This window comes from Panicum hallii, chromosome 9 (genome assembly GCF_002211085.1).
Source record: "Panicum hallii strain FIL2 chromosome 9, PHallii_v3.1, whole genome shotgun sequence".
Classification (NCBI taxonomy): Eukaryota; Viridiplantae; Streptophyta; class Magnoliopsida; order Poales; family Poaceae; genus Panicum; species Panicum hallii.
Window position 1 is genome coordinate 10,669,612 of NC_038050.1, and position 10,191 is coordinate 10,679,802.

The 10,191-nt window shown below is 44.1% G+C and overlaps 2 protein-coding genes across 2 annotated transcripts; one reads left to right on the forward strand and one right to left on the reverse strand.

The window, feature by feature from the left end:
* Window positions 1-2,486: 2,486 nt before the first annotated feature.
* Window positions 2,487-6,259, forward strand: LOC112873015 (peptidyl-prolyl cis-trans isomerase E). The gene is made up of 3 exons (XM_025936048.1): window positions 2,487-2,591; window positions 2,805-3,068; window positions 5,880-6,259. The coding sequence occupies exons 1-3, from the start codon at window positions 2,555-2,557 to the stop codon at window positions 6,080-6,082; spliced, it is 504 nt and encodes a 167-aa protein (XP_025791833.1). The 5' UTR covers window positions 2,487-2,554; the 3' UTR covers window positions 6,083-6,259.
* Window positions 6,260-7,480: 1,221 nt separating this feature from the next.
* Window positions 7,481-9,340, reverse strand: LOC112873014 (ent-isokaurene C2/C3-hydroxylase-like). Its single transcript, XM_025936047.1, has 2 exons — window positions 8,427-9,340; window positions 7,481-8,343 (listed from the first exon to the last, which is right to left on the reverse strand). The coding sequence occupies exons 1-2, from the start codon at window positions 9,330-9,332 to the stop codon at window positions 7,684-7,686; spliced, it is 1,566 nt and encodes a 521-aa protein (XP_025791832.1). The 5' UTR covers window positions 9,333-9,340; the 3' UTR covers window positions 7,481-7,683.
* Window positions 9,341-10,191: the final 851 nt, after the last annotated feature.

The window sequence follows — 10,191 nt, forward strand, 5'->3', positions numbered from 1 at the left end:
GTGTTGTAGCAGCCCGTTCTCTAGTCCCTGTCCGTCTGCACGTACAGGTTGATCATCAACGTCAGTTTGAACGAAATTTCATCGAATCGGGGATCGTTCACGAGGAATTCATCCAGAGAAGAACATCGCCATCACCGACATACCGTCCATTGTGCAAACAGATGCAGCTTGGTGTCCTTGTACAGACTGGGGAGTGTCTGCAGAAACGAGCAACACCCAACAGTTAGAAATTCCTGATGAGAGACTTCTGCTGTTCGAGCAGACCGTGATGAAGTCACGGTCGCAATGAGATTCTGTGGAAGTTAACGGCATGTGTATGATGCGTACATGAAGCCCTGCCCTGATGGCGTTGTACTCGGCTCCTTGATCGTTGGAAACCTGTATTACCGCTGCGCTATAAGCATCAGATTTTGTGCGCTCATTCCCCCACGCGCTGATCCTTGCGTAGATGCCAAACACTGATCGCTCCTGTTCGTCAGTCCAGCAACCTACCGCAGGGAAAAGAAAACACAGTAGTAAATGCATCATGAACAGGGAATTTTACAGGTCCAAGTTGAAGTAATACTCCTTTTCAAAGAAAAATTTGAAGTAATAATGTGCCTGCAGTAGATCTTTTTTCCCCTACCCCTGCATATTTTATCAAAAAGGCATAAATACTTACAGAATTTGACAGTGTAGGCCTCGGGAAAGTAATGTCTTTTGTGCTGCATTCTCCTTCAACTCCTGGATTTCTATTCTGTCCGATAAGCTGTATAGCAAATAAAACTCCATGGAGTTAAGTCATCGAATAAGGGCCTCAATGAATTGTATGATATGGATCCAAATCCTCGAAAATAATTCAGAATTGTTTGAAATATAGCCCAAATTTTCGGAGAAACGATTTAATTTTGTTCAAAATGGATGGGATTGTAGCTCAATGCATAGGGAGTTTGAGTTTTTTTTTTGAGGGCATACAGAGTTTTTTTTTCCTGAAAGAATACAGGAGCACTGCAATTTGCACTTAAGAAGCGAGCATGCGATGGTTTTGCTTGCATAGATCCTATTTACAGAGTGTGAGTTACGACTCACACCGGCAGCGTTAACCAAATTCTTCGTCGGTGGTGGTGCTCCAGCGTAGAGAAACGTGAGAACAGTTGCTGCGTAGCGATCCATTTTCATAGCGTTTGGCTACGATGGCACGCATAGGGGAACTCCTATTTATGAGGCTGGAAATGAAGCTTCCGATGTCAAGAAATAAATACCCATGTATGCCAACTTGAAGTGTTATCTCTATCTTCAAATAATTTTGTTCTATCTTTCCATTTTGTTTTGAACGGCCAAAGATTCTTATGGAAAGGTATAAATGCTAACATTTCGTAGGATCTTATTGTTTATAGCACTCACATACTGCTAGATACAAATGGCCGCATCGTATCCAACTTCTGAAGAAATTTAATAATTTATTGATTCTCAGTTCTTTTCTCATCAATGGACTGGTGGGGGAAGGCATTATCCCAACTGATTTCTACACAGCCTGTCTTCTCTATTGGCCTTTCTCCGAATGAATACAATATCTTATATAGATAGAACCCCCTAACAATCACTAATTGTTCTTTCTTTCTTTTTCTCCTTTTGTGCAGGCCCATCCACCACTGTTACTTTCTACTCCACGTCAGATTATTTCACAATGTAATTTACATCTCATCGTTCTCTCTATGCTTAATTAGAGCTTCCACCGAATAAATCTTTTCCCACTACCATCAGTAGCTCCCCCCTTCTCTCTCCTTAGGGTACATTTTTCATAGTAATTATATGATTCCTATAATCCGTTGGTTTTTAAATTATTTCATAGGTGGCCTACGAATGAAGTTTGGTTTCCATGCGAGGTACGGTGTAATACTGTGACAACATATTGGCTTGTTTTTCTATTTCCTCGAAGGTTTTGTTATAGTCTATTTGACATTTTGATATGCATGGCAAAACATATTTTTCTATCATTTGTCTTGAACGTGATAACAACTTGTATTATGACCCAAACAAATTGACAACACTCATCCGGATTTGAGTCATTGGCTGTGCACAGGTGTCGATATTTTTCTATACTTATTTTAGAAAAATAATGGCTTTATTCTTTTAGATCAAAGTCTTTGCCATTGGAATTTACGAGTATAATTTTCCTTTGTTGGCATAGCCTTTTCACTCGTTCTTACACAGGAAACAGGTTCTTTTCAAAATTGTTGAATTATGTTGGTTGCTGCGTTCTGTCTTTTAGAATTGTCATTCTTTTTTTTTCCTTTTAACGTAGCAGGATGCGGGAGTAAAAAAATCTCCAATGTGCAATATGCACATGATCTAATTGGAATTTGCAAAAAAGTATGATTTGCTTGGACCAAATATACGCGTATGAATTTGATTCCGGTTCGAGTTCAGCCCGTTGAGGCCGCAGCTAGCTACTCCAGCAAACAGAGAAGGCAGAACCCAAACAGCCCCCATCTTGCTGTCTCGCCTCCCCCCCCCCCCCCCCCCCCCCCCTGCGCATCAGCAGTTCAGCACCCTACTCGCCGCCGCCGGAGACATGAACCAGCCGGTGCAGAAGAACACCCTCTACGTCGGTAAGTGCATCAATCCCTTCCTCTTCCTCTTCTAGGCTTGGCCGAGCACGCCTCTCCTCCCTTCTCGGCCGCGCGCGCCGCCTGCTCGACGAAATTCCTCACCGGGGAACTCCCTGTGGACACGGCAGGACCTCGTACTTTCCTGGCCGTCCGCCTGGCGAATTCGCCGTGCGGGTGGAATAATCCGAGCCCCCTCGCTCTTGGTTGGCGCAGGTGGCCTGGCGGAGGAGGTGGACGAGAAGATCCTGCACGCGGCGTTCGTGCCCTTCGGCGAGGTCAAGGACGTCAAGACGCCGCTCGACCAGTCCACGCAGAAGCACCGCTCCTTCGGGTTCGTCACCTTCCTCGAGCGCGAGGACGCCGCCGCCGCCATGGACAACATGGACGGCGCCGAGCTCTTCGGACGCGTCCTCACCGTTAACTACGCCTTCCCCGAGCGCATCAAGGGAGGGGAGCAGGGATGGGCCGCGCAGCCGAGTAAGTCCAATGCTTCCTGTTCCTGCCTCACTGCCCGATTGCTTGTTTTGGTTGCCTGACTGCCAACGCTGAGTATTATTACACTTGACAAAAGATTTGATTGCAATGCGGTTCATAAGCATCATTGGAACATTAAGGATGAGGAAATTGTAGGATTTGGGGCTGCAAGGCTTATGATTTGTAGGTACTGCTATGCTAATAGAAGGTTTTGAAAATTTTATTACAATCTATCTTTAAGGTTTCATTATAATGCGATTTCTCCTGTGCAATTCTGATGATATTCCGGAGGACAAAATGAGAATGCGTTCATGAAAACTCAAAAGGTAAGAATTGTTGAAATCCTAGTTACCTGGGGAAAATGGGTTATGTGAAAAGTGAAAGCTGAAATAAATGCTTAATCACATCATACCAGTACAGTACTACAAATGTTATTCAGCTGTAGCCACTTCCGTCTTCAACCATTAACAAATTTCTTCCCACATGCACAGGCAGGATGAATTCTTGTGCTTGAACTTTTTGAAAATGTCAACAAGTTGTGGTTGCTGAATGTTCTTTGCGTTTGCATATAAGATCCTGGTTTGTTCATTTAAAGCATTCAGTTGTAATTCTTTGTACTTAGTAGCAATGAAAAGCCAGATGGTTGCGTTTGGAGTTTTGCAACTTTTAATTCCTTGTAGTTACCTGATTGGTTGCTTCCATGATAGAAATAGCAACCTCTGCTTGGTTTGGTTCAAACCCCTGTGCTAAAGTTCTGTTATCGTCTGGAATGTCCCAAATCTTTCAATCTGCGTCTTCTTGTGGTAAGCATTGCAGAAGGAAAGAAATATTTTTGTGTTATATGATGATTAGGAAGATATTGTTGAAGAAACTGTTCAGAGTTGAGAGGTTTTATCTTCATCACATTACCATGTTACATGTGCTAATAGTAACATGGTTCATGCTTTTCATGCTGCAGCAATTCATTGGTGTCCTCAAGTAGTTCATTGGCTTAGACTCACTTTTTTAAAAGATGCATGTTATAGTAGCACTTAATGAACACAGAGGATCTGCATATTATGCAGTTTCCATTGCCACCTTTGTCGTCAGCTAATTTAGTCACGGGACCTATTTAACCAGATAGGTTAGTTGACCAGCTGTTCATCTAGCATGTGACCTTGATCAGCACCATTCATTGGGATTGATGGAGTGAATTTGGTAGATAATGGAATTTTTCCATATGTTTATGTTTACCATTCAAGCCTGATTTGTCAAACTAGACACCATTTTTTCAACCTGGAGAACCAGAACAGATTGGGTTGGGTTATTCATGGCTTTTCACCATCCACCCATCCTAATCTAAGCTGTCCCATGGTAGGTCAACCTTTTACCACATGCCTCCACATTATATGAAGTGAATTGTTGCTCTGGCTCGCAACAGTCACCATGGTGGTTTGTTACTTTGCTTGTTCATCTTGAAAATAATCTGATACAGAACCATGCCTGGTCCTGTTTTCCTAAAGGATCATTTTGTAGAAAATCAAGGGAAAATATGGTCTAATATGCCTAAGTGGTTTGCTGTCTGGAGGATTGAACTTGCAACCTCACCCCTCCATCCCCAGTTCACACACTGGGCAATGAGTGGATGGCCATCTGATTTTCCTGCTACGGAGCCTGAAAAGTATAATTAAAACGCTTACATGTATCAAATTCAAGAGTATTTAACTATAATGATTTGAACTCCTGGTCGAACCATTTATCTGCATGTTTTACCGTTCAACTGATGAACTGAGCATCTCTATGGTATGGTGTCAGTAACTATGTGTGATTTGGCACCAAGGTGACCTGACATGATGACTATATCATTGATACTTTTATGTAGCTCAATAAATTAGTTTAGTACAAAAGGAACTTATACAATCTGAAACAGAGTGGGTTAAGAAGTGAGGAACAGATTTTTTAACTAATGTAGAGCAAAGGCCTTACTATGTAATAACACATCTTTTTCGAGATAAGAGGGTACATTTAGTTTTTTATTGCCGTATACACCACTGTTGGCCCTTAAGCTAAAATCACATTTCACACATTTGTTAGGATTCCATATTGATCACAGAATGATTTGTGTGTTTGAAAATTTGTATTCTTACTGCATTTAAATGGTTATTATTTTGATGAAATCATTTGGTGAGTAACCCTACGGTATATAAATATTGATAAATAATCTAAATAGATTTACAAATAAGTTAACCCCCCCCCCCCCCCCCCCCATCATTGGGAGAAGAAAAAACTGATAATTGTAGCTTTGGGCTTCTGAGCTTTTGAAGAAATGTCTGTATCCCCGTTTGCCCCCTGCAACAGAAATATAAGCATTGAAGAAGGATTTATGATAGTTTTAGCTTCAGATTGACTCATTTCTCATATCCAAGTTGCTTGTTAGCATGATCGTAATTATTTCCTTGAAATCGTTGATATGTATATTCCCTTTCATTTTAACATTGTAAATTTGTGATGCTCCAATGAAACCAAGTTGGCAATACCAACCTAACTTCTAATGAATCAAACTAATGGTGCGTTAAAAAAATGTACCGCTGATTCTCTTATCTCTTGCCTAAAAAAGAGAATGGTTACTTGCTGCATACTTTTTTGTTACTGCAGTTCTCAAGTATTATTTACTGCTTATAGTAAGACCTGAAATAAACTTCTGTGTAGTTAGACTGTCCTATGCTGTACAGGCTTCACTTTTTTGAGTTTGTTGGCATCTTTGTCGGTATTTCATCAAAACTGATTGCAATTATGCATAACCTTATTGCTCACAAATATGTTGTCTCTATTCAGTTTGGGCTGATGCGGACACTTGGTTCGAGAGGCAGCAGCAGGAAGAGGAGATGCAGCGTCTGCAGGCAGAGCAGCGCGCGGCAATGCAAGTAGCAGAGAAGCTGCACAGAGAGAAACTTGCTGCCGAAAGAGAAGGTGAGAAAGAAGAGGAGGCGGATCCCATGGCTGCAGCAGAAGCTCAGGCCTTGAAACAGAGTTCTTAAGGACTGGATATGGACTTCAGAACATCTGCTGCTTTCCTGTCCATTTGTCAAATACACATGCTTTTCTCAGCAGTGGTTAAGGTGTGACTAACTAACATGCTAGACCTGGGAGTGCTGTTTGTTTAGTTGAAAGAATCCTATTTGTCTTAACGTGGGGTGCTTGTGTTTTTCGTTTTGTTTGCTCCTCTGATAGACTAATATGTACTGCACACTCGCACATTGACACAACATGTAGTAATAGTGTATAAGTGTTAAAAAAATAGCATGTATCAAACGACCAAAAACTTGAAAAATGCACGCAGTATCTACTAGACATCCGAAGCGTTTGAAATGCCGCGTGCGCCGCACAACTCTTGTGAGCGTCCGAAGCCAGCCGCATACTTTGCGTACTGTAACTGAATCAAGCAGGCGGAAATACTATGGTTGAGTGGTTCCCTATGCCTCCCGTTCCTACATGCTGCATGATAGCAGTTCCCTGTTTTTTTTTTATCACGAAATTTCTGTTTGGCAAAGGCCAAACCTTGGATTCTCACAAGAACTCTACTATGATACTAATATGGTTCAAGAACGAAACCAGGCAAGAATGCCCTAAAGTATTGGTCCATGATATTTCCCTATAAGAGTCAGTCCCTACCGGAGTTAGGCCACCCAACAAAATACACATTAATACAACTTTATGAGATCTGGAAGTATTTTCTTTTTTCAGAACACTACAAAATAAGTTAGCTCAATTTGTTGGTTAGATTTCTTGTGGTGGAACCAACTCAATGAACCTATACCTAATAGAGTAGCTCAGTTTGCTCAAGCGGAGTTAACTGCTCGCATTTCATCAATCGATTTAGACTCTATCGTAATCCATGCTAGCTACAATTGCAGCAAGGGCTCACGATATTTTCATCCATCGATCACGGTTCCTATTGCCGGATTCATTAGCATGTGTATCATTATATGGCGAGTTGATGGTTTTATTTGATGATTTTTCCTGTGCAAATGAAGCTTGCAAAATTCTCACACTTTTACGGGCACATTTGAGAGCCTCAATCGCAATAAGATCCTACTACGCCGTCCCACTATTATGGAAACGCACTTTATTTCAATAGCGAAGCACTCTGCTCCAGTACTGCTTATTATAAGACCAGCCAGACACCTCGCACCTTTCTGTCTGCTTATCTTCTCTTTCCACGATGCTTACTAGTTTTTTTGGCAAATCACACCACTAATGAAATCCAGGAGGTCTGCTACAGACTGGAGTTAAAGAAAAACTGTTGAGGATCCCAATACCTACCATGCCTACAGGACGAAAGCCGAAGTGCCAAGTTGCTTGTTGTGTGACAGACTACATGCTGATTGTCAAAAACAAAAAACAGACTACATACTGAGCAAGGGGTACAGGCCGGGTAGAGACAGACAACAGACAGCTGTGACGAAACAAATGTTGAAAGCACTCGTATAATCCTATAGAGAATTCTACTCCATCTCCATCCAGTAGGAGCGTTGATAGCAGGTCAATGACTAGCTGCATACTCTTTCTTTATTGCAGATCTCCGATACTGATTTTTTACGTTCAGTCTCAACGCCAAAGAAAATTCTGTGTAGTGAGATTATCCCGTTACTGTCGATTCTTGATTGTTTTTTGAGTTTGTAGACACCGAATTGATGTACGGTTTGGCCTTCAGCCAGAGCTTTGGCTTCCTGCTTACTGTTATACCAAAGGTCTCGTTCATGTCAAGTTCTTCAGACTTGGCGCCACCAGGCAGCTCCCAGTCGAAGTGATAAAGAAGACTAGCGAGCACCAGCTCTATGTTGGCTAATCCGAGCATCATGCCAGGGCATATTCTCCTGCCTGCACCAAACGGGGTGTACTCAAAGTCGGTGCCCTTGAAATCAACGTTGCCACTATCAAATCTTTCTGGCCTGAATTCTTCGCCATCGCCCCAGAACTTGTTGTCCCTTGCTATTCCCCAAACGTTCACGAACACCTTGGTTCCCTTTGGCACATCGTAGCCCATGACCTGGCATGTCTTGCGACACTCTCGGGGGAGCAGGAGTGGTACCGGAGGGTGCAGCCTTAAAGTCTCCTTGATCACCGGATGTAGGTACCTTAACTTGATCATGCCATCTTCAGTTAACTTGTCCTGTCCTCTGAAGGTCTCCCTCACCTCTGACTGGGCCTTCTGCAAGACTTGTGGATTCTTAACAAGCTCGGACATGGCCCATTCTAGTACATTCGATGATGTGTCGCTCCCGGCAGAAAAAATGTCCTGCATTACCATGTTATAAGAAGTTATAAACAGAGTACAAGTACAAGGTTAAAAATAGTAGTAAGATAAGCAGCTGATCTTACGAAAATGACAGTGCTGACTAGCTCGTTGGTGAGAGCAATCTGCAGCCCACCATTCCTCTGCAGCCTCAAGAGGACGCCGAGAAGGTCCTCCTCTCGCTCTGCCATCGGCGTGCCCTTGCGCTCCTGGATGATACTCTCGATGACACGGTACATGTTCCTCTGGCACCTTGCCATGTCTCTTGCCGCGGCGCTGAACTGGCGCACCAGCCGCGACGACGGGTACAGGTCAGCCAGGTTCAACCCACCGGCCAGCCGCACCGCTTCCTCGAGCTCGCGCAAGTATTCGTCCCGGTACTTGCACCGGTCGCCGATGACCGTGCGCACGACGATGTCATTTACCACGCGGGAGATCTCGTCGCTGAGGTTGACGGGCTGGCCGCCGCCGCACTCGCCGGAGATGAAGCGGACGAGGCGCGCCACCTCCTCCTCCCGGACGGGCCGGAAGGAGAGCACGCGTCGCTGGCTGAAGAGCTCGAGCACGCACACCTTGCGGAGCTCGCGCCAGCGGCCGTCGTAGGGGGAGAACAGGATGTCCTTGCCGCCGCAGCTGATGATGTCGAGGGTGGCGCTCAGGTGGCGGCTGCAGAAGGCGAGGTCGTGGGTCCTCATGACCTCGCTGGCGGCCTCGGCGGAGGATACCACCAGCGTGGGAACGGAACCGAAGCGGAGAAGCATGAGCGGCCCGTACGCCGCGGACATCTCGCGGAGCGCCCGGTGTGGCAGGTCGCGGAAGCGCGAGAGGAGGAGGTGGTGCAGGCTGCCGATGAGCGGCAGCTGCCATGGCCCCGGCGGGAGGCGACGCGCCGACGATGGCTTTGTGGGTGAGGACGTGATCCTGTAGCTCCTGATGAGCCTGAGGATGAGGAGGAGGAAGATGAAGACTAGGCACAGTGTCCTGATCTCCATTGGGCCAGCCAGCCAGATGTTGGAGCTCAATTTGCGTGAAATTAACGGAGGCATCCATGAGGGTTAGCATATATAATAAATCTTTGAGGGAATGCAGGTAGGGGCACTTAGGAGATTGATTGGATGCTGTCCACAAAGGCTATGCCACCAGGGCCGGCTCTATAATTTTAATGGTCCTTGGCAAGCAAGAAGATGATAAGAGCCTGTTGAACTAATTTTTAATTACAAAATTACAGTATATAGTACGAATAATAAAATTACTTTGCAATATATTTGCAATATATGTATAGCTTATAAAATATATAACAATAGTGTAAAAAGCATTAAAAATAATAACCATTATGAGGTTTGTGATGGACTTTCAAAGACTTATTATGCCAACTAGAAAATTATCTGTTCTAATTTACCTATATGATGTTTGGCCCGAGCTCCATAGGCCCCCGGCGGTCGCATTGCCTCCCCCCGGGAGCCGGCCCTGCATGCCACGTTTAATTTGTGCGTGCCTCGATCGCTTGTCTCCAAGAAATCATTTCATCCTGTTTGTGTACGATGCCAACAGTGATGATCGACAGAAAAGACGAAGCGGAGGGGAACACCGCAGTAGCTCGTTGGGCCATTGCTTGCTTGTTTGTTATTGAAAAAAACCATGATGTCTGCAGTGGAGAAAGATTTGGATGCTAGATTCCAATTCTACAAACTATGGATAGATTTTAATTCTAGGAAAGGTATATTGTGGGAAAAATAGTGCAATAACTGAATACTGAATTAGTGTAAAGTTTTGCAGAGTAGCTTGCATCGATACAGTCAGCATAGAACTAAAAATTTTAGTTGTAGGCGAAAGGTACATTGTGGAAAAAAA

Coding starts and splice junctions, on each gene's coding strand:
- LOC112873015 (XM_025936048.1), top strand. CDS start 2,555: ATGAACCAGCCGGTGCAGAAGAACACCCTCTACGTCG. Junction 2,592..2,804: donor GAAGAACACCCTCTACGTCG/GTAAGTGCATCA, acceptor TGGTTGGCGCAG/GTGGCCTGGCGGAGGAGGTG. Junction 3,069..5,879: donor GGGATGGGCCGCGCAGCCGA/GTAAGTCCAATG, acceptor GTCTCTATTCAG/TTTGGGCTGATGCGGACACT.
- LOC112873014 (XM_025936047.1), bottom strand. CDS start 9,332: ATGGAGATCAGGACACTGTGCCTAGTCTTCATCTTCCTCCTCCTCATC. Junction 8,344..8,426: donor TAGTCAGCACTGTCATTTTC/GTAAGATCAGCT, acceptor ATGGTAATGCAG/GACATTTTTTCTGCCGGGAG.